Raw genomic sequence first — 24,316 nt, 5'->3', positions numbered from 1 at the left:
AAGCCTCTACTGATTTTTTTAGAGTCCACAGTCATTCTCCTATTTCTACTCAAGGTACTGTCATGAACATTTAGTCAAGTTCCTTGACAAATAGCAGGTCAATAGTGGAGGACAGGCTGCCTGGTGAGCAATGTGGAGAAAGGGCACGCCTCTCTGCCCAAACCCCAGACTGAGTGTTTGCTGTAATAGCAGGTTCTAAAGAGAAAAAGCTTCTGCATGAAAGTGGAGCCTTAAGTAGGGTGCAGAGTGCAGGAATGTTTTTTGGGGCCATGCTTTGGTTCTTTACAGGTATAGATCAAAACTATTTAAAATGCAAAGAGGAGCCGATATGCAACATACTCCATTAGTCTAATGGCTTCTAGACATTCCTACTTGGAATGTGTGATAGGTAGTTCAAATTTACCATGTCCAACAGAGCTCTTGATTTCTACCCCCAAATAATTACCAATCTCAAGAAATAGCTTAGGCCAAAACCTTTGACTTACCCTCAACTCCTCCCATTTCTCCTGTAATCAATGCCTAAGTCATCAGCTCTGTCTTCACTGAATACTCTGATTCACCTTCTTCTCCACAACCATTTTAGTACAAGGTACCATCATCTCTTGCCTCAGTGACTGGGAGAGTCTCTCAGCTGGATTTTCACTCTCCCTGCCCCTGTCAAAGCCCCCAGCTTCCCCAGGATCTGTTCTTCCTGTAGCACTGAAAGTGAGCATTCAACCAAAATTAAACCATGTCACACTCTCCAAACCCCTCCGAAGGATTCTACTACACTTAGAATACACATCCATGACCCACACACGTTACCTGGTCCTCGGCTGTCTCTCTGATGTCTTCTATCTGCCCTGCCCCTTGCTGCTGCTCCTACAGCCACACTGGCTTCCCCAGTGTCCCTCCAACAGGCCAAGCCTGATCCTGCCGGGGTATCTACATTGGCTGTTCCTTCAACCGGAATGAGGATCTTTGCCAAGCTTATTCCCACGTTTCACTCAGATTTCTTCCCAAACGACAACTCTTCAAAAAAAGTCATGTCTGAGCACCAACCTTAAGATTTAGTCACATTATGTCCTCTTATCCTGCTTTACGTGTCTTCAGAGTATTGTCACTATCTGACATCACATTACGGACTTATTTGTCACCTCCTTATTATCTGTCTCCCTCTCTAGAATGTAAGCTCCATGATAGCAGGGATTTTGTCGCTTTTGTTTTGTTCCCTACCATATTTCTAGAGCCTAGAACAGTGCTTGGCATATAGTAGGTGTTCAATAAATATTCTCGTTCAGTATAAATACTGCATGTACTTCCTTATATGTCAGATCCCCAATTACACACTTTCTAGACACATGGAGGCCCTAAAGATACACATATGGTGTAGTTTGCCTTTCACCTTAAGCATCTTCACCCAACATGCCAGGCGTCCCCAGCTGATGGCAGCACCTAGGTGGCACTGAGGTGGGGCACAGGTCACAGAAATGGCCGCCTCTCCTAGGCCCTCCACTCTCCAGGAGGTGAGGTTGATCTCTGCCAACCCTGCCTCCTGTATCTTCCCTCCCCAACTCTCCCCTGGCAGAAATTCAATCAGTGAACATTGTTACACACCCACTTTGTGCAGGGCACTGGGAGTGGATATACAGCTGAGCCGTCCCAGTTTGGTGTCTGGCAGGAGTTGGGGTGATGAGACTGAATCAAAATAAGCATAAGGGCTGCTGGAAAGGTCAGGTGTCTCACCCCAGAGGAATTAAGAAAGCAGCACTTGAATTTGGCTCATCTAGCTCTGGTCCAGCCCCTTTTCCACTTTGCCACTCAAGTCTGCATCCCTCTGGTGCTTCTCTGTATTTCTAAGTTTGTCCTAAATCCCCCTCCTGTCCTTCTCTATAGTCAAAGCTCCAAATCCAGCCCTTCTGGGTAAAGTTGTGCATCAGCTGATTTTCTGATCGCAGTAGGTGAGAATGACTAATCAGTTTAGTGCTTTCAGGTGGCATCGACTTTGGCCCATGCTCTTCTCTGCTGCAACCACCCTCCAGGAGACACATGTGTGAGGGATGAGCTGTTTATCTTTTGGGAGAAGATGGAGGGGAAAGGATACCGCCCAGGGTCTGCTTGCTTGCTTTGAGTCTTTCCACCTCATCCTGCCTCTCTTGGCTGCCAAGGACCAATGCAGGAAGTAGGTCAAGGCCAAGGAGTTCCCCCTTCTCTGTACAATTTCTGAAAGGAGGTCTGTATTTCAGTTTTGGCCCTTTGGAAGCTGGTACCAGATGCCCCTTCTCTGCCCTCTCTCTGCATGTGTGTGCGCACGTGTATGCCATGGTGATGCAGATCACGGACAGCAGCGAACCTCAGAAACTGCCCCTGTGTTCACCCTGGGCAACACGTGTGTTAGCCAGCGGCCGCCACGGTGAAGAAATGGAGCTTCCTGAGGCAGCCGCTGTGGTTAACGCTGTTGGGAAATTTCTCTGTAAGGCTGAGAACACAAGAGAACAGATTGTGGGTATGCATTTCTGTGGTTAGATGTGTCCCTGTTTTAAGACCAGCCTCGTCCAACTTCTTTCAGGGTACAAGACACTCGTGAATGTACAATAGGAAGGACCAGTGGCTTTTTAAAACAAAACTCAACCAGTACTTTTCAAGACACCACTCCACCCGTGTGTTAGTCAGCTCAGGCTATTATAACCAGTGACCATAAACCAAGTGGCATAAACAACAGAAATGTACTTCTTACGGTTCTGGAGCCTGGCAGGCCTAGGTCAGGGTGTAAAATGGTCGGGTTCTGGGTCCTCTGAGTTGCAGATGGACAGCTCCTTGCTGTGTCCTCACATGATGGAGAGAGTGAGCTAGTTCTCCAGTTTTTTTTCTTAAAAGGATCTTAACCCCCTTCAGGATTTAACTACCTCCTGAAAGACCCACCTCCAAATACCATCACATTGGGGTTAGGGGTTGAAACCTGAATTTTAGGGGGACACAAATAGTCCATTGCAATCTGTTAAATGAGATTGGCAGCAGTGAGCATCTCACAGAGTTAAGGTGAGATGAAATATCTCAATATATTTTAAGCACAGAGCACTGCTTTATAAACATCCTTAGCTCAATCAGCAAATACTCATTTGCCACTTACAGTGTTAGAGACACTGTTTTAGGAGCTGAACAAAATACAACTACACGCAGGTGGAGTTAACAATCATGTGGTTAACAATCATGGTAACAAAGGTGGAGCTAGGATGCAAATCTGGGCAGTTAAGCTTCAGAACCCACAGTCTCCTCCATGACGCCTGAGTGAGACTCTCAGTGACACTGAGAGTGAGAAGACAAAAAACTTGAGACGTGTGTGAACTGCAAGCGTGGACCTGCAGGAATAAAGCCATAGGCGTGTCCTTTGCAGCCAAGGACTATTTGAAGGTGCCATTTGAAGCCTTTCCATAGGTGATACTGTCCAAGAACATAGCACTGGGGAAAGCAGATCTAGGGATAAAATCTTGAGCAAGACTGACACTTAATAAAGGGGAAGACAGGGGAGGAGTTATAAAAACTACTATTGCTATTGCTGCTTTTATTCCCTGTACCTGTCTAGAGGAGTCGAATACCTAAGGAACCACACAGTCAATTAAAAAGTATTTGTTTCATTTCATCTGTGATCAAAGAGTCAGTGTGCAACAAATATTTGAACAAGGCACGAAAATGATTCTCCACTAGACAAATAGTTCAGCATTACATTTTCTAAAACAATTTAGTCTGATGGTCGTCAATTAATTTCACAACTTTTCAGTGTCTTATAGCTCTAGCAGATCCATTATCATACAGTATGCTTATCATCTAAATTATTATCCTTTAATTGTTGAATGTTGGTTGTCCACACATTTTCCATATATTTAAGCCCTCTACTATAGTACCCTATCCAAGTCTTTTTTTCCCTTGTAGTCCCCGACCCTTTAGCACCACCAATCATTTTAGATTTTCTGAGATGGTTTTGATTTCACATATTCTGATTGGAGGCTTAGAAACAATGATGAGACCATTCATAATTCCGAAATTCTCTCTTCTTTTCCCTAATAAAAACTTCTCTTTTGTGGTGGATTGACTGCATTAATGGTGTTAGTTTTTCATCCTGACCAGCATCTAAGACATTTGCTATGTGCATGTTAGCTCATCCTAGCAAGAGGTGAAATACATCTTCCCCTTTCAACTTAATTTGGAGTTGGCCACACAGCTTCCTTTGGGCAAGCCAATTGTTAGCAATATGAGGCAAACGGAGGCCTGAAATTGTGCTTGCACATTTTCGTTTCTCACTGTCTGTCTTCACCATGGATGGGGCTGGGAGAGTGTGTTCATGGATAGGGCCCACGGAGAAAAACCAAGCTGCCCTAGTTGTCTCAGCTGAGACCATCTCAGGTGAATGGACTCTCATACTCCAGCAGACCAGAGCTACCTGTCTGATTTGAAGGAGACAGCTGAGATCAGAAGAAATTTCCAGCCAAGCCCAGCCTCAATTACTGATGCACAGACTTGTGAGTGAAACAAACGTTTACTGCTTTAAGCCAGTGCATTTGCAGACAGTTCATTGCCCATCTTTTGTGTGACATGAAAAACTGATGATACTTCCCATAAATCTTAGGAACTGGGAAGCTGCCTCTCCATTTGGCCTCCATTAAACAAAAATGGAGTGCTTTCTATTTGGAAAGCATGGTGCAAAATGCTTTACCCCATTATTTTATTTAATCCCAACAACAATATTATCTAGAAGATAGATAATGGTATTACACAAATTTTAGAGGCAAAGATGTTGAAGCTTAGAGAAGGTTAAGTGACTTGCTCAAGGTGTAAAACGGTAAAAAATAGAGTTGGGAGTCAAACCCTGCAAGACTGCTTTTAGACCTCTGCGCTTTTACTTTTACCATTGATGCTTGCTCTTTACTGGTTCCTCCATCCCACATTTTTCTGCCTACCTCCACCCCCTAATCAGGAAAAGACCCCATGTACCAATTAAGGCTGTGAAGACCACTTTTATACTAGTTCTCCTTAATACTACTCTTCTTACAGCCAGTGAAAATGGCCATCTCCTCCATTAGTCTGAAAGTTCTTTTGAGGGTAAGGACTGTAAAGCAATCATTGTATTTTTTTCTCCACAGTTCCCATGAAATAGAATTTTTAAAAATGTAAAATTCCTATTCCAGTTTTAGGAAATCTAATTATCCCCCAAAGCAATTTATACAAAAGTAAGAAAGACTCTACTAGAGAACATACATGCATATATGTTTATGTTAAATACACACATACTGTTATCCTGAACGAATCTAATTGGTGAAATGCACAGTAGAGAGCTTTTCCCATTTTGTTAAACAACTTTAGGTATATAGTGCTTGCATTTAGTATTTGATGTCAACAGAAATAAAAATCCCCTTATGTTTTATTATATCAATATAGAAAAAGGAATTGCTATAAAACTGGCACTGTATAATTTCTGTTTTGCTGTTACTTTCTGCATTTAAGAAATTGTTCTACGATTTACTACTTTCCCTGTAGTTTAGGTATGCTGCCACCAGGTGGCGGCAGGATGCCAGACATAAGGTCTGTACAGAAAGAAATTTACATGCTTTCCAGTTCAAGTTTACAGCTCTTTGCTTGAGTTAAAAAATAATTTGAGACTGCAGGTAACCAATTTAACAGAATGCATCTGTTTAGTAAGATAGCTAAACTTAAACTCTAAATCAACCTTAAACATCTTTAAAGCAGATATAAATCCTAAGCTACAAAAACGCCTACCTCATCTCTCCTCTCCCTAGCTTTGAATTATTTTTATAATGGGCAGATTCTAACACTAATCTTGTATACTTATTTTGGTGATAAATTAACCTTTATGATTTACTCTGCGTCTTTATTCATTATCAGTCTTTTTCACAGCAGCTTGTATGTCAGGCTTCCTAACTCTTAATAGTTTTCTTCCAACAAAGAGACCTCTTTGGCTTTCCTTTCATCTAAGAAAGTAGAGGCTTATCTTTTCAGTATGATCTCAGATCTTCTCCCAAGGAAGACTCAAAGCATTTTTCCATCAGGACAGCATGAAAAGTGTTGTATTTGCATTTTATAGAGGACTTTTTCCTTTTTTTCTTTTCTTTATCTTTTTTTTTTTTTTAGTAGAGGGGACAAGTTTTAAATTTAATTTTTTTAAGTCTTTAATAAATTCGCATGGCTCAAAACTGAAAAAAAAATTAAACATCTCAATAAAAAAATTCTCTAGCCCACCTTTGCTAGCCACTTCCCATTCCCTTTCCTTCACCTCACCCAGAAAATCACTTAATTAATTTTTTTGTGTAAACTCCCTGAGTTTCTCTATGCAGATGCAAGTAAATATAAATATTTACACTTAGTTTTACGCACTTTCATATAAAAGGCAGCAAACAGCACAGTTATGCATCTTGCTTCTTTTTTTTTTTTTTTACATTTTTATTGATTCATAATCATTTTACAGTGTTGTGTCAAATTCCAGTGTTCAGTACAATTTTTCAGTCATACATGGACATATACACACTCATTGTCACATTTTTTTCTCTGTGATTTATCATAACATTTTGTGTATATTTCCCTGTGCTATACAGTGTAATCTTGTTTATCTGTTCTACAATTTTGAAATCCCAGTCTATCCCTTCCCACCCTCTACCCCGCCCCCCCCCCCCCCCGGTAACCACAAGTCTGTATTCTCTGTCCATGAGTCTATTTCTGTCCTGTATTTATGCTTTGTTTTTGTTTGTTTGTTTGTTTTTGTTTTTTAGATTCCACATATGAGCGATCTCATATGGTATTTTTCTTTCTCTTTCTGGCTTACTTCACTTAGAATGACATTCTCTAGGAGCATCCATGTTGCTGCAAATGGCATTATGTTGTCGGTTTTTATGGCTGAGTAGTATTCCATTGTATAAATATACCACCTCTTCTTTATCCAGTCACCTGTTGATGGACATTTAGGTTGTTTCCATGTTTTGGCTATTGTAAATAGTGCTGCTATGAACATTGGGGTGCAGGTGTCATCCTGAAGTAGATTTCCTTCTGGGTACAAGCCCAGGAGTGGGATTCCTGGGTCATATGGTAAGTCTATTCCTAGTCTTTTGAGGAATCGCCACACTGTTTTCCATAGTGGCTGCACCAAACTGCATTCCCACCAGCAGTGTAGGAGGGTTCCCCTTTCTCCACAGCCTCTCCAGCATTTGTCATTTTTGGATTTTTGAATGACGGCCATTCTGACTGGTGTGAGGTGATACCTCATTGTAGTTTTGATTTGCATTTCTCTGATAATTAGTGATATTGAGCATTTTTTCATGTGTTTTTTGATCATTTGTATGTCTTCCTTGGAGAATTGCTTGTTTAGGTCTTCTGCCCATTTTTGGATTGGGTTGTTTATTTTTTTCTTATTGAGTCGTATGAGCTGCTTATATATTTTGGAGATCAAGCCTTTGTCAGTTTCACTTGCAAAATTTTTCTCCCATTCCGTAGGTTTTCTTCTTGTTTTATCTCTGGTTTCCTTTGCTCTGCAGAAGCTTGTAAGTTTCATTAGGTCCCATTTGTTTATTCTTGCTTTTATTTCTTCTAGGAGAAAATTTTTGAAATGTATGTCAGATAATGTTTTGCCTATGTTTTCCTCTAGGAGGTTTATTGTATCTTGTCTTATGTTTAAGTCTTTAATCCATTTTGAGTTGATTTTTGTATATGGTGTAAGGGTGTGTTCTAGCTTCATTGTTTTACATGCTGCTGTCCAGTTTTCCTAACACCATTTGCTGAAGAGACTGTCTTTATTCCATTGTATATTCTTGCCTCCTTTGTCGAAGATGAGTTGACCAAAAGTTTGTGGGTTCATTTCTGGGCTCTCTATTCTGTTCCATTGGTCTATATGTCTGTTTTGGTACCAATACCATGCTGTCTTGATGACTGTAGCTCTATAGTATTGTCTGAAGTCTGGGAGAGTTATTCCTCCAGCCTCATTCTTTCTCTTCAGTAATGCTTTAGCAATTCTAGGTCTTTGATGGTTCCATATAAATTTTATTATGATTTTTTCTAGTTCTGTGAAATATGTCCTGGGTAATTGGATAGGGATTGCATTAAATCTGTAGATTGCCTTGGGCAGTGTGACCATTTTAACAATATTGATTCTTCCAATCCAAGAGCATGGAATATCTGTCCATTTTTTAAAGTCTTCTTTAATTTCCTTCATCAATGGTTTATAGTTTTCTGTGTATAATTCTTTCACCTCCTTGGTTAGATTTATTCCCAGATATTTTATTACTTTGGGTGCTATTTTAAAGGGGATTGTTTCTTTACTTTCTTTTTCTGTTGATTTATCGTTAGTGTAAAGAAAGGCAACTGATTTTTGAACATTAATTTTGTAACCTGCTACCTTGCTGAATTCTTCAATCAGCTCTAGTAGCTTTTTTGTGGACCTTTTAGGGTTTTCTATATATAGTAACATGTCGTCAGCATATAATGACACTTTTACCTCTTCTTTTCCAATTTGGATCCCTTTTATTTCTTTCTCTTGCCTGATTGCTGTGGCTAGGACTTCCAGGACTATAGTGAATAGGAGTGGTGATAGTGGGCATCCTTGTCTTGTCCCAGATTTTAGTGGGAAGCTTTTGAGTTTTTCACCGTTGAGAACTATGCTGGCTATAGGTTTGTCATATATAGCTTTTATTATGTTGAGATATGTTCCCTCTATACCCACTTTGGCGAGAGTTTTTATCATAAATGGGTGTTGAATTTTATCAAATGCTTTTTCTGCATCGATTGAGATGATCATGTGGCTTTTGTCCTTTCTCTTGTTGATGTGATGTATTACATTGATTGATTTGCGTATGTTGAACCAGCCTTGTGTCCCTGGGATGAACCCCACTTGGTCATGATGTATAATCTTTTTTATGTGTTGTTGGATTCTATTTGCTAAAATTTTGGTGAGGATTTTGGCGTCTATGTTCATCAGTGATATTGGCCTATAATTCTCTTTTTTTGTAGTGTCTTTGCCTGGTTTTGGTATCAGGGTGATGGTGGCTTCATAGAAAGAGTTTGGGAGTATTCCCTCCTTTTCAATCGTCTGGAAGAGTTTGAGAAGGACTGGTATGAGTTCTTCTTTGTATGTTTGGTAGAATTCCCCGGTGAAGCCATCCGGTCCTGGACTTTTATTTGTAGGGAGGTTTTTAATTGCTATTTCTATTTCCTTTCTAGTGATCGGGTTGTTCAAGTGTTCAGTTTCTTCTTGATTCAGTTTTGGTGGACAGTATGTTTCCAGAAACTTGTCCATCTCCTTTAGGTTATCCAGTTTGGTTCCATATAGTTTTTCATAATAGTCTCGTATGATATTCTGTATTTCTATTTTGTTTGTTGTAATTTCTCCATTTTCCTTTCTTATTTTGCTAATTTGTGCTCTCTCTTTTTTCTTTTTTGTGAGTTTGGCCAGAGGTTTGTCGATTTTATTTACTTTTTCAAAAAACCAACTTTTGGTTTGGTTGATTTTTTCTATGGTCTTGTTAATCTCTATTGTATTTAATTTCTCTCTGATCTTTATTATTTCCTTCCTTCTGCTGCTTTTTGGGGCTTTTTGTTCTCTTTTTCTAATTGATTTAGGTGGTGGGTTAACTTGTTTATTTGAGATTGTTCTTCTTTTTTGAGAAAGGCCTGTATCGCTATAAACTTCCCTCTTAGCACTGCCTTTGCTGTGTCCCATAGGTTTTGAGTGGTTGTGCTTTCATTATCATTTGTCTCAAGGTATTTTTTAATTTCAGCTTTGATTTCCTCATTGATCCATTGTTTTTTCAATAACATATTGTTTAATCTCCATGCTTTTCTTTTTTTCTCCTTTGTTTCTCTGTTGTTGATTTCCAGTTTCATGGCATTGTGGTCAGTAAAGATGCTTGAGATAATTTCTATCTTCTTAAATTTGTTGAGGTTTCTTTTGTGTCCAAGTACATGATCAATCCTGGAAAATGTTCCATGTGCACTTGAAAAGAATGTATATTCTATTTTTGGGGGGTGTAAAGCTCTGAAAATATCCACCAAATCTAGTTTTTCTATTGTAGTATTTAATTTCTCTGTTGCCTTGTTTATTTTCTGTCTGGAAGATCTGTCTAGTGATGTTAATGCAGTGTTAAAATCTCCAACTATGATTGTATTCCCATCAATATCCCCCTTTATCTCTGTTAGTAATTCTTGTATGTACTTAGGTGCTCCTATATTGGGTGCATATATATTAACGAGTGTAATATCTTCATCTTGTATCACTCCTTTAATCATTATAAAATGTCCTTCTTTATCGCCTTTGTTTTAAAGTCTATTTTGTCTGAAATCAGTACTGCAACACCTGCTTTTTTGGCTTTTCCATTTGCATGGAATATCCTTTTCCATCCTTTCACTCTCAATCTATATGTGTCCTTCTCCCTAAAGTGGGTCTCTTGTATGCAGCATATTGAAGGTTCTTGCTTTATTATCCAGTCTGCCACTCTATGTCTTTTGACTGGAGCATTTAGTCCATTAACATTTACAGTAATTAATGATAGATGTGTGTTTATTGCCATTTTGAACTTATCTTTGCAGTTGAATTGGTATATCCTCTTTGTTCCTTTCTTCTTCCTTTTGTGGTTTGGTAATTTTCCTTTGTATTATCATGGATTTTATTTAATTTTTGTGACTCCCTTGTAAATTTTTGACTTGTGGTTACCCTTTTTTGTAAATCTATTAACCTATACCCGTTTTTAATAAACTGATAATAACATGATCTCAAACCCATCCTACTGTTAAAAAAATTTTAAAAAAGAAAGAAAAAAAATTCTATATTTCCCTGCCTCCCTCTCCCACTCTCAGTCCTTTTTTATTTTCTATACTGTAGAGTAATTCATTAGAATATTCCTCCTCTCAAAGCCTCTAGAAACACAGAGCCAGTTTACAGGATTCACCTACTTAACTGCAACACAAATCAATCACCTTAGTAACAGGCTCTGCTCTAAATACCTTCAGAAAAGAGTTAAAGAGACAAAAGTCCTTATGCCACATTGGAAATCTGAGCAAAATACAGAATATAAAATTAACTGACTTTATTATAATTAATGTGACTATATATGGACAAGGAGCAGTTTCAATGAAAAGAAAATACAGAGCTACTTCAAAGCACAGTCGGGAAGGGCCCACTCATGGATCATCAAGCTGAAATTGTGGAACAAATCCCAGGAGGGTTTAAGATTAGGGATGATAAACTGAGAATGAGTTACATCCCTAATCTCTGAGCCACTACCCTGCTCTGCCCCAAGGTCTTCTGTTTCAAGAATAAAGAGCATTGGGTGGCTGAGATTCAAGGACCAATGCTATGTAGTTGGGAGAAAAAAAGACACAATTCCATACATAAGCACAGTCAGAAAGAAAAGGAGGAGGGTGGGGGAGGAAGGCTCTCTGCAGCTCCATCCGGAAGGCTGATACACAGAGCTGAGAGCCCTTCCTCTCACATTCACCCTCTCCAGGAGTGGGAATATTCTGAGCAGCACTAACAGTGAGGGGCTGGACAGGACTGGTAGGGAAAGATGATACCAGCTGGGCAAGCTGGGAGGCTGAGAGGCCAAGGCAGGAGAATGGTGGGGGAGTAGTGGCAGAGAGACGCTGAGCGGTGATTTCTAGAGGCCAGAGTCTGCACAAGAAACAGGGTGGCCCTCCATGTTCTAATTGGTGAGAACTGAGAGCGAGAAGCAAATGGCAACTAAGCTGGGAAAGCATGTTCCAACAGAGCTGGCCAGCTCCCAGCCCAATGCTGGGAGCGGAATCTGGGGAAGAGCGAAAGGGAAAAATAGAGGCAAAAGAAAAACAGACTAGGGAGAGAAGAGAAAGGGTTAGATAATGAAAAGCTCTCATGTGATTCTGAGTCTCACAGGAAACCTCCAAAGCCAGCAGAGCAGGTATCATTATCTTCTATTTAAAAAGAAGCAACTGAGGCCAAGGGTTGGTTAGTGATTGTTTTAAGCTCACATACTGAGTGGCAGATATAGGATTCAAAGTCAAGTGACCTGACTCTAAGATAAAGATGAAAGAAGAGAGGGTGCATTTGAAACCCTGACATACACCGTCTGTCCTACCCTTTACTTTACAAACAGGAAATATATTTTTCAAATGATCAAGGCTTAGCCCTTTAAGGGTCAAATGGAAACAATTTTAGCCACTATTGGGAAGCACTTCTGAAAGATATCACATTTGTCCTTGCCTCCTTTGAATACTGACTGTAATTTGCCCTCTTCTTGATACATGGGGGTTATAGTGATGAAAACTGACTATATTTATGGACTTTCAACGTAGGGACACCCTCAGGTTCTAAGGAGGCACACAGGTTTTATTGCTGTCATGCCAGATACATTCATGGCTAGAAATAGCTGCCGAGCAGTATCGGCTGACGCAGCACCTACTTCCCTCAGCCAGCTCTTCCTTCTTAAGTGTGCCGGCTTCTGCCTACTGCTTCTGATCACATCGTTCCCCGGATTAAAATCCTTTTAATGGCTCCCTACTGATTCCAGCAGTGGTTTTCAACCCAGGCTTCCGATTAAAATCATCTGGGGAGCTTTTACAAAACTCCCGATGCCCAGATGCCACCGCCAGGGATTTTGACTCACTTATTTAGGTACAGGGCCCTAGGCTACAGAGACTAACATAAGCAGCATGGACTTGGGTTTCTGACCAAGGTGGAGTAATAGGGATTGGATTTATCCTCCTTTCCCAAACGCTCCTGATCCCACTGAAACAACTGAAAATCCAGACAAAACATGAAACACTAGTTTTCAAGACATTGGAATGGGGCAATGAAAGAAATTTACTTCAGAGAGATGAGAAATCAGATGAACCCTAAAACTGTCCTAGTTTACCATCTTGAGAGAATTCCCAGGCCATTGCACAGGGAGAAGGAACTCAGGGAGCCTGGAAGACTCTTTGAATTGAGAAGATAGAGGTGAGAGTCTAGGGAGACAAAAGTGGCTGGAGTTTTCTGTGTGGAGAACTAGAGAGAACAGACTATGTGTTAGCACATGCATGTGAGGAAACTATCTGAGACCAGATTTAAGAAAAATGCCTGAAAATATTAGTGGGGATAGTACCTAGAGTTCAGAGTTGGTAATAGTTTGCACTATTCAGACTGGGAAACCTGGAAATTCATAGGGCATTGTTAGAATATTCAGAAGCATCTTGCCTCAGGAATGTGAAAGTTCTGGCCATTAACTAAATGATCCACTCGTCTTGCTGAACAAATCTTAAAAGCAAGAACTGAAAGGATCAAAGAATATCCAAGGAGCTTCTCTGGGTCTGAGAACAGAGCTCAAGAATATTTATAGGAATACAAAAATATCCAGCACCTAACAAGGTAAAATTCATAATGTCTGGCATGCAAAAAAGCTACTGGCATGCCAAGAACATTGAGGAGAAAAATCAGTCAGCCGAAACTGACCCCACACTGACAAGATGTTAGAATTAGAAGACAAGGGCATTGAACAATTATTATAACCACATTCCATAGGTTCAACAAGTTAGAGGAAAGATTGAGCATGTTAAATAGAGACCTGAAAAATATATAAAAAAGATTAAAATCTAATGTCTGGAGATGAAAACTATAATTTCTGAGATTAAAAATACACTGGATGTTAATAATGGCAGATTAGATATTACAATAAGAAAAGATAAGTGAAGACATAGCCATAGAAAGTATCCAAATGAATCACAGAGAGAAGAAATATTGAAAAAAATGAATAGAGTATGGGTGAATTGGGGCCCAACTTTAAATGGCTGAATATACACAGGATTGAAGTTTTCAAAGGAGAGGAGAGGGAAGGTCAGACAGAAAATAACATTTTAAGAGATAATGATCATGGTGCATCCACTGTGAAAAACAATTCAGAGTTTCCTCAAAAATTTAAAAATAAAATTACCATATCCTCCAGCAATCCCACTTTTAGGTATATTCAAAAGAACTGAAAATAGGATCTCAAGGAGATACTGGTACACCAGTGTTCACTGCAGCATTATCCACAATAGCCAAGGGGTGGAAGCAACCTAAATGTCTATCAGATGAATGCATAAAAGAAAATGTAGTATGTACATACAGTAGATTATTATTCAATCTTAATAAGAAGGACATTATGTCATATGCTATAACATGAATAAACTTTGAGGACGTTATGATAAGTGAAATAAGCCAGTCACAAAAGTGATTCCACATATGTGACATATCTAAAGTAGCCCAATTCTTAGAAACAGAAAGTAGAATGGTGATTGCCAGGGGCTAGAGGGAGCGGGGATAGGGGAGTTGTTCAATGGCTGTAGAGTTTCAGTTTTGCAAGATGAAAATGTGCTAGAGATCTGTTGCAAAACAGTGTGCATATACTTAACATGGCGATACTGTACTGTTAAAAGTGGTTACTATGCCCAATTTTATGTGTTTTTGACCATAATAAAAAATGATTGCAGTGATAGTTGCATAACTCTGAAAATATACTAAAAAGGATTGAATTGTACACTATAAGTGGGTGGATTGTATGGTATGTGAATTATATCAAGATAAAGCTGTAAAAACACATTGAGGTTATCATATGAGAATGATAGAGAATGAGCAGTACTACAACTACGTGCAATGTAATGTAAATGAAAGAAGCTCTATGTAAGAACACACTGTACAAAATAAGCAAACTGAGCTCTGTTGTTAGAAGTAAGGATGGTAGTTGCTTGGAGGGGATAGGAAGACCTAGAAAGGGCCAAAAGGGGCCTTTTGGGTGCTGGTAATTTTCCATTTCTTGTTCTGTGCTAGTGACATGTGTGTGCTCTTTTTGTGAAAATTCATTAAGCTGTACACTTATGATATATGTGGATTTTGTGTGTATGTTTTATTTACTTCTATAAAAACGTTTTGAAAAGTTGAAGGGAAAAAAAGAAATAAAACAATTTCACAGAAAACAAACAGAAAAAGAAATAATGACCAGAAAATTTCCAAAGTGGAGGAAAACTATAGACCTCATAGCTAAGAAGCTCAAAAAACTTTACACACAAGAAATATGAAGAAAACCACACCAAGGTACATCATAATCAAGTTGTTTAAAACCAGTGATAAAGAAAACACTATTAAGTGCAGCCAGAGGGAAAAAAGACACACTATATCCAGAGGAGTAACAATAACAAAACCAAAAAGGATAACAGCAGATTTCTTATCAGAAATTATGCAGAATAGAGGATGCTGGATTAACACCTCTAAAGTATTTTTAACTTTAGAATTCTATATCCAGCAAAATTATCTTTCAAAAATGAAGGCAAAATAAAGTCTTTTTACCAGTAGCCCCATGCTATAAAAAATGTTAAGGAAGACCTTCAGGTAGAATAACAACGACAGCAGATGGAAATAGGGTTATATACAAGGGAACAACGAGCAGGGTGGCTCCAGGGGTGTGTGACCTGTGTAGTTGCACAAGGACCTGTGCTTCAAAGGAATCTGTGTTTGGTTAAATATTCTTCTGTCGTTGTCTTAGATTTTTAAGTAATTTTTGAACACAGAGCCCCATATTATCACTTTGTGCTGGGGCCTCAAATTATGAAGCACTAATAAGGGCCCTGATGAAGAATACTTTGTAGCCCATAGGGATGGGGAAAAAGGCTGTAATGCTGAGTTTGGCTTAGATCTGGGTTGCATATTCAGGTATGGAATGTGGGAGGGTGATGGCTTCTTCAGAGGAAATTTGAAATGCTTTTATTTTAATCAGGAGACGAGTGAGTGAAATTGGGGTGGGGAAGAAACAACATATGTCCACAGGAATAACCTTTTTTAAGGCAGAAATTTCTAGGTACTCAAAACATGATTTTCCTTTTTGCACAGAGATGGATCATTGATGGCTATAATCAGAGGGTTTCAGTTCTTCATGAAATTAATTTGTTGCCAAGTGTCTAGACTGTCTCTTGAGGCCCAAATGCCTTGTTTACCATGTGTGTGTGTTTATGTGTCTTACTAATTTTGGTATCAACTTAGTAATGCTTATTCCATAATACTGACCCTGAGGCACTGTAAGAACGCAAATTCACTTTGAATGCAAAAGAATGGAAAATTACTTCCAATGAAGTATTAGTACTTAAGTGCATTTTCTTCTGACAGAACTCTATCTCAGTTTAGATCAAGGCTCCAAAGCTGAGAGCTGCATGATAGGTGCAGAGATGCAAAGCACGCTGAAAGACAGTGGAATCATTAATACCAGTTTTAGCCCATCATCAACCTTAACGCCATATGTGAAAGGGCTGAAAATCACTTGAAAGTGAGTATTCATTTGGAAGAGGATTGTTCATCTTATATGAGAAAGGGAGAAGGGTGTTTTTTCCAAAACTTGGGCCAAGTGAGGGAAGCTTCCAGAGAATCCCCTGAAGAGCTTGCAATTTAGATGCAGTGAGTGGGAGAGGTGGAGTCCAGGGGCTTTACCTGATGCATGTCTGAAAAGGTCTGAAGCTCAGAGGTTGTGTCTAGCTGTCCTGAAGGTTTATGAAGAGCCAGCTGTTTTGTCTACAAGTATAAATTAAATGCTTACATCCACAGATAATTTATAAAGTTTGCTCTACACTTGAATACTCATATCCAGTTATTTAGTTAAAGCCTTTGGCTTTGATTAAAGTTGTTAACATTTGAAGTGGTGACTGATGTAGCCTCCCTGGTGTGGAAATATGAATATTATTCTCATTTATTAATGTCCTATAGTGAAAGCATAACCTTTTACTTAAAATAATTGACTTGGAAATGGAATTATAATATTCTCCTCCCCATTTCTCCCCTGCAATTTGTGGATTTGGTGACTATTCTTCTTGGTTGGGAGTATAAGTTACTATATGCATTTATCCAATACACACACACACACACTCACATTCACATACACAATGCAAAAAAAAAAACTTTTAGGGAGTAAATTTGATTGCAGTTATGGCAATCAGGGTAGGGTAGAGAGGAGTGTGACTTTATGATGCTGATAATGAAATAAAAACATCAAAGCAAGTAATAAGTCTAAATTTGATACTGATAGGGCAATATTTCTATAGCATTTAAAGCAAATGTAGTCACACTATTAAAGATTTAACACAAAATTAGAATGTTAACTTTGAAAATTTCTTAGTACATCTCCAAGTGAGATCATCACAAAATTTCCCTGGAAAGGTAGAAATTCAATCCACAACATTGCAAAACTAAACAAAACAAAAACAAAAAAGAAATCTGACAGCCCTAAGCAAAAGAGTGATATAAGTACAGTTTCAGCAGCTATTAAGCAAGAAGCAAATGATCTGCTAATCAATTTACTGTTGCAAAAGTAAGTCCAAATGATTTTCATGGGACACATATGGGTATTGCTACTTTAATTATATCTTAATTATTTAATTTGTTTCTACCCAAAGGTATTTAAAACACAACCAACTGCCGTAGTTAGATTTTTAAAGCTATTCTTGTACTTATGAGCAGAGATTTAAGAATGCATTGAAACCTGAATTCTATTTTGTTCTCTCAGTGGGTACTTTTATCATTATCAGTATTGTAGGCGATCACAAGCCTACCTGAACTAGAATTATTTCCTTGGTAAAAAATGAATGGTAAAACAAATGGGAAGAAATTAATAATATATTCTACATTGAGATTCACAAATTAATAAATTGGACAGTGTTCAAATTTATTTCATCTAATCAAAATCCCCTTAGTAGGTACACAGTGATAAAATAAATGGACACTGTTTTTCATAATTGTAATACTTTTTTGTTGTTGTTTAGGAAATGGATAATTTCATGGAGCTTTCATAATTATCCATACATACTTAATGCAGAAGATACGAATTCAGTTAAAATCTCCTTGTATTTAAAACTTCCCCCATGCAGAGCTGCTGAGATTTTTCAATAGCAGTAGGGACTGCTGTGTAAACTAGGTAATACCATATGCAAGTCCTGAGTAACTTTGTGAGTAAAATAAAAAAACAAAAAAAACCCCAAACCAAAAAAAACTCATGTACTTACACACTGCTAACTAGTTTTTAATTCTCTTAACACGCCTTTGGAAAGATCTATAATTCAGGCTAGAGATTCAGGTTCCCTCTGCATCTGCAGAGAAAACAACCTGCCTGACAGTCCCTCTAAACATATTCACAGAACACTGAAATATCAATACAGAAGTGAGAGCAGTATTAATGATGCTATTAATGGTGGCTGCAGGCACAGAGGCAAAACAGAGCTATTGATAAAACATCAGCTTCTGACTATGAAGCATAGATTAGGGATACAGGGAGCAATTATTGGCAAAGATTTCATTTTCTAAGTCTAGACACACACGGGCCTGTAAAACTGGCACTACCTGGTGTCTTAAAAGTTTAGGCGTGATGTCCACTGCTGACAACGTTGCTATTAAGATATGAGATCTCCACTACTCTCTCCTATCCCTATACTTTGGGTAGCTTTGTGACCCAAAGCTTTATTAGGCCATTCAAATAACCTTGTTTTTCAAAGGCGTTCACGTGCTCCACCAAGAAAAAGATCTTTAGGGACTTTTTGAAAGGTTACAATTTCAAATGTACTTCTACTTTTCAAGTCACAACTGTGTCTGGTTTTTATTTCCCCATGAAAATACTTTGAATAAATGTATACTCACTGAAAATGTATTACTAGTTGTCTAATATCAAGCACAGCACCATGTGAGATTGGAGGCTTCATCAGTACTGTTTAATGAGACTGAAGTCATTAGTAGTCACACCAGCAGTCGGCATCCTCATCCTCTGTGTCAGAGACAGCCTACACTTCTACTTCTCTCCTCACTCTACATACAGTAAGAGTTATTGGAGCCATTTGGTTTCCTTAAAACTAGCCATTCATTAAAAAGATTCAGGATGGGATGTTCCCAAAAAGCTTTGCTCTAAAGCAAAGTGGCTGTATGCTCCCTTTAAGCTATAAAAAATAAATTTTGGGTACTTAATACAGTCAAGACCCATATATTACATATGAGATTACCTTACATTTGGATACCTTTCCTCATTAGCTGGGAAAAATAAAAGTCTTGAATTTGAGACCAGTCGAAAGCTTTGTAAGCCAGAAGGCACACGTTGTGCCTGCCTATCATTTTAAAACCCAATAACCCCAAACCATCACATGAACTACTCTTGAGGCAGCTCTAAAGAGCATACAAATTTTGTTCTCTGATTTCCAAGTCTAAAGGTACAGGTTGTTGTTGCCCATGATAAGGATATTTATGGAGTTAAACAACTTGCAAAGCCTCCTCATCAAGAGTGGGAACTTGCCCATAAAGACGTCACAAACTTTAAATTCTATTAGTTTACTTTAAGGAAAATAATACTGGGTTGGTGTGAGATGCAGGTATTGTTCTCCAGGCCTGAGGAATTTGGCCTCAAGGTCTAAAACACAGTGACTATGTTTTCTAGTTCTGATACAGCACCTGTGACAAAGCCCTGTGGATGGTGGTTTAACACCCTGAGCCCTGGCATTAGACCTGGGGCTTTACCTTGTCACTGCCCTGCAGTCACCTCAACCTCAAGGCCTGGCTGCAGTCACTCAATGGGGATCTCCAGTTCTGCTGGCACACATAGCACTGGGAAAAGTGTGGGTCCAAGACTGCACTTTAAATATTAGCCCCAGTTTTTGAATTTTGAGAGACACATAGTCTTGCTTTAGTGATCCTTGTTTCAATGAAAACATTTTATAGTGAAATTCTAGTGGAATCTGTTCTTTTCAATGAGGAATTCCTGATAATGCTAGTTAGGTGTGTGACTCATGTGCTATCTACCCAAAGTATTTGTTCTTAGGTGGGGAGCAATATTAGGCAAAAGATGTTACATAGAGATATTTATCACTGTCTAGAAAGCAACTTAATTGGAAGCATGTTTGATCTATGGAGGAGCCCCCTTTAATAAATGGCAAAGAGTGGCCATGAGTGTCGAGTTCTCAGTGAAGAACTGCAATCTCCCTGATGCAACTAAAAAGCAATTGGTTCCACGGCCACACAGACTAACAACAAAATTAATCAGAGGCTTGTAGTCAGACAATGAGTTCCTTCTGCTATAATGAAAGCTTCTGTGAAAGGATAAGAACAGAAAGCTAAAAGTAGCTGATGGCAAATTAGAAGAAGTGGCTAAGAATTTGTCCATTTAAAGTGATTTTTAGATTAAAGAACAGTTTTTATAGATGTTCTAGAATAGATATTATCTTTAAGAGAGACTTTTAAAAGCAAAGAATAATTAGCTACTACTAATAACCATCATTTAAAATAATTAATGACATACAGTGCATGGAGACCAGACTTTTGGAGAGAAAATGGCATAAAGAGTGGAACAGAGTGCTTTTGTATCAGCAGAAATTTACTTGCTTTGTCTTTAAGTTTATGAATTTTTCCAGTTATTAGAATATAAAACTTAAATCTAAGAAATTCTCTAAAAGGTTAAATAATTTCTTACTCACTTTTGAAAAGAAATGTTGATGATGCCAAATAAAATATAAAGGCAAGATAATTATGTTATTTTTTCATCCTTTTCACTCCTTCATGCCACAGAAATAAAATAGCATTAAAATAAAATAAGAAAATTATCAGTATCAAAATCAGTTAAGCAGATTTAGTTGATCTCTTTAGGCTTGAATACCTAGCAACGTATGTTGGCCAGTTTTTCTAGAAAGTCTATGCCAAGTGTATGAATAAAACAAACAACTTAAGATTAAATATAAGCTCTGGAAAATAAAATGTTGCTATTACAGCAGCTTATATAATAAGAACAAACGTGGTTTCTTCAAGTAGGGGGTTTATATACACAGTTAAGGAATAGAGACAAGGAAACATAACAGAGATAGAAAACTAAAAATGGTAACTTTAATCTTTGGCAATGAATAAGAACAAAGAATAGAACGGGAGCATGTTTGTTATCATGTCCATACCCTAAAGTGATAAAAATTTCCAAAAATGGAAAGCCTAAAAGTGTTGGGAAGGTTTTTGAGGTAATATAAAACACCCTGAGAGTCTTCTGAGTTCCCACACTAAAACTCCGAAAGACAGTGATAGTGGAGCTTGACTAGAACCAAGAGAGACTTCTATTCAAAAGAGAAGGTGTATCTGTAAATCCTGTTGGATGGCCAAACAGTCACAAAGAAAGAAAAATTACCTACCTACAATAGGAATTACCAAGAGTTGAATGGCTAAGGTGTCTTTAAGAGACCAACTTACATTTATAAGTTCAACCTCCCAGATTTTTTTCAACAGGTCCATCGATGTGTAGCCATTAATTAGAAAGGCTTTGGTGTAGTCACCTAGTTCAATGGAATCCAGCCACTCGGCAACGGAGGTGGGATGGTAGCCATCATGGCCAATGGGTCTCATCTGTAATTTTAAAAAAATCACACTAGGATTAATTTAAGCTGTTTACTTTGTGTTCCAACAACAGAACGTTATCTTGCCGCTTGGAAATTTATCTGATACAAAGCAACAGATCTTTCTGGATAAGAAAATAAGGAAACCCAAAATACCTTATGCATAATTCTAAATCATTAATAATTTCACGCTGAATTAGTTTTCAAAAATGCACCCAGAAATTTTCAATTTAGCTGCTAAATCAACTCCATATTTGAGAGAACTAAATCTGTCAAACTTCTGTTGTAGACATTATTGGCATTCTGTTGGGTGGAATTTAAAATGATGTCAGTCGAGCAGTTTTAAATTCAGTGCTGAAGGCACAAGGAACTGTACTCCTAAAATGTAGATGATAATTCTCATATGCACAACATCAAAGCATGTGAAAATACTGCATGACTTAAACATCCAAAGGAATTCATGCTTATTCAAGACATGTATTGTAGGTAGCGCAAACATGCTGGAGAAACATACTGCTGTGGTAAGCCAGTCAAGAGGAGGCTTTTGGGTGTTTAAAGACCATGTGTTCTGCATAGACTCTACATTATGTTAGACATGAATAGAGAATGTGCTGGCAGACAGGTTCCTATTTTTTGTCAGCTATATACAGATTTATTTTTTTACTTTAGGAGAACAAAGAAGTGTGACAGCAGCATAATGTTTCTGAGTTTAAAATGGAGTGTGAAAGTAATTTAAGCAAGAGAAACTTCTGGGTTTAAAATTTTGTATGGATTATTCCAGTCCTTTGGCTTTTAGTTGAAATCTTAGATAAATTTGCAGTTCTTGGTTTTTGAAGTAACTCTCTTCTAAGACTTGAGCTGCTCTGCATGCATACCGTACATGGACCATGTCTCTTATTAAGGACAGCTGGCACCTCACCAACTTGACGTGATCCTTCAGTGAAATTCATGATGGAAATAGCAAAACTGGGCAAAATACAACATGGGTTTTCCTCTTCCTTTGGATTCAAGGAGATAAATATTAATGGAAATCTATATGACTCTGATTTGTGAGCAGCAAAAAGATTAGTCTGCGCATCAGGGATTCAGATTTTAATCTCAAACATGTTAGTTTTCTGTCACTATGCAGTGTTCTCATTTTTGAGATTCTCCTTGCTCCTTTTTTGGGGAGTGATCGTTGCACAGTGTTTATTAGGGATCAGTACTGTGAAAGGAGGGATGAGGAAGCAGCGCTGGGCAGAAGAGGGGTCAAACTGTGGTGGGGCTTGACCAAGCCTCTATGAACCTGCTGGGGAGCTCTGGCACAGTTTATGCTACCAGAGTATCCGGGGCCGGGCAGATATGAGTAGGCTGTGTATGCCACCTCTGACAGTGGCTGTAGCTGCCCCGGGAGGAGCATGCTCCAGTGAGAGCTCTCTGCAGTGGAGGCAGGCCCCAGAGATGCTGACAGCTGGAGGCTGTCTGCTGACCACTCTCCCTGCTGCTGGGCAGGTTCTCTCTTGAAGGGAGAGCTCAGTGGTCCATGTCCATATCTTCCAGAATACCCCAGACCTCAATGCACTAAAAGCTAATACACTTGGTTTTTGTCTTTCTCTCTATTCCCACTCACTCATTCACAACACTTTTTTTTTTTAATTTTAGGTGGATCATTGGAAAGACATTTATTTTTCCTCCAGAATCATTTGCAGACATCATGAAACTGCACCCCTTGATACTTCAGCATGCACCTCCAAAAACAAGGACATTGTTGTGCAAAGTCACAGTATCATTACCCTCAAGAAATCTAACATTGATAAAATTATATTACCTAATATATAATCCATATTAACATTCTCCAAATGTACCCAAAACATCATCTGTAGCTGTTTTTTTTTTCCTAGTCGGGATCAATCAAAGGTCAAGGCAATTATATTTTCAAATATTTCAGCCCTTTTATCTCTCTTTTCTTCTGGGATTATATTTACTCCTTCATTTTAAAGTTCCCTTTTTCCTTCCTCTTTCCTATTCATCTACTCCCCATTGGATTTTCCAATTTGAGGTTTAAATGTCCTCTATTTTAACATTACTGTGTAGTTCATTATTTGCATTAGAATCTGAACTGCATCAGACTTTCGTGTTTTATTTTTACATCGACCAACCCATTTTTAGCTACTTAACTCAGTTTTTATTCACATAACACTTAATTCAGTGTTATTACAAAGTAGTTGCAAAGGTGAATGACAACTCAGGATTTGCAAAATGAAGTTTAGCAGAAGTTGCAAATAACCGGATGTTATATATGTGTAAACTTGGAGGCTAGGACCCAAAGAAGAGGCTCAAAGGTATTAAATACCTTCATATTCTATAGAGAATTACCAAAATATTGGGGCTAGGGGAATTCTCCAGGACTTATTAAAAGGTGGCTGAACCAACCCTGCTACCCTGAACAATCACCCCAGTTTCAGGAAACTCCTTGGCTGACACAAGGAAATAACTGGAGAAAGGAAAAGAAAGAAGGAAGAGAGACTCAATGAGAGTTGAAATTAACAGCCTAGCAGGGAAGGTTTGTTGTTACTATCCAAGAAACTGACCACCCCAGCAGTGGATACTGGGGACATTCTTAGGGAGCCTTGACAAGTCAAGCTAGAATAGAGTCAGATGTCCCATACTAGAGAACTGTGCAGTGGGGTCCCCATAGGACACCCCAAGCACTCACACACCATTCCTGTGAGAGAGCACCTAGTGGCCACCTGCCATGCAGAGGATGTTGATGGTCAGTGTTAGCCAAAGAGCAATGATGAGAAACCCACCAGAGCTCTGCAAAGCAAACCCACTTAAGAGTGGCTTGCCTCCCTCCTCCCCCAAATCTTTCCTTCTTGCTCCAGCACTAGGGAATTTAGAATCAGAAGAGAGGTACCAGACCCTTGGGGGAAGCTTAAACTGGTTGGGGAGAAAATAAAACTGGAGGCTTAAATGGATTGGAACTGAGTTTTCA

General features: G+C 38.6%; 1 protein-coding gene across 7 annotated transcripts in view; it reads right to left on the bottom strand.

Annotated features, from left to right (window-relative positions):
- The window catches only part of ANKS1B (ankyrin repeat and sterile alpha motif domain containing 1B), an 862,484-nt gene that overhangs the window by 254,629 nt on the left and 583,539 nt on the right, over positions 1 to 24,316 (bottom strand). For all 7 annotated transcript variants that reach the window (XM_072973193.1, XM_072973192.1, XM_072973191.1 and 4 more), the window contains one exon: positions 21,200 to 21,352. In XM_072973193.1, coding sequence (XP_072829294.1) covers positions 21,200 to 21,352 — 153 coding nt within the window. The remainder of the gene's footprint in view (positions 1 to 21,199; positions 21,353 to 24,316) is intronic.

The sequence above is a fragment of the Vicugna pacos genome, chromosome 12 (assembly GCF_048564905.1).
Source record: "Vicugna pacos chromosome 12, VicPac4, whole genome shotgun sequence".
Classification (NCBI taxonomy): domain Eukaryota; kingdom Metazoa; phylum Chordata; class Mammalia; order Artiodactyla; family Camelidae; genus Vicugna; species Vicugna pacos.
The sequence above is the reverse complement of the archived record's forward strand: the minus strand, read 5'-3'. Positions and strand labels throughout refer to the sequence as shown.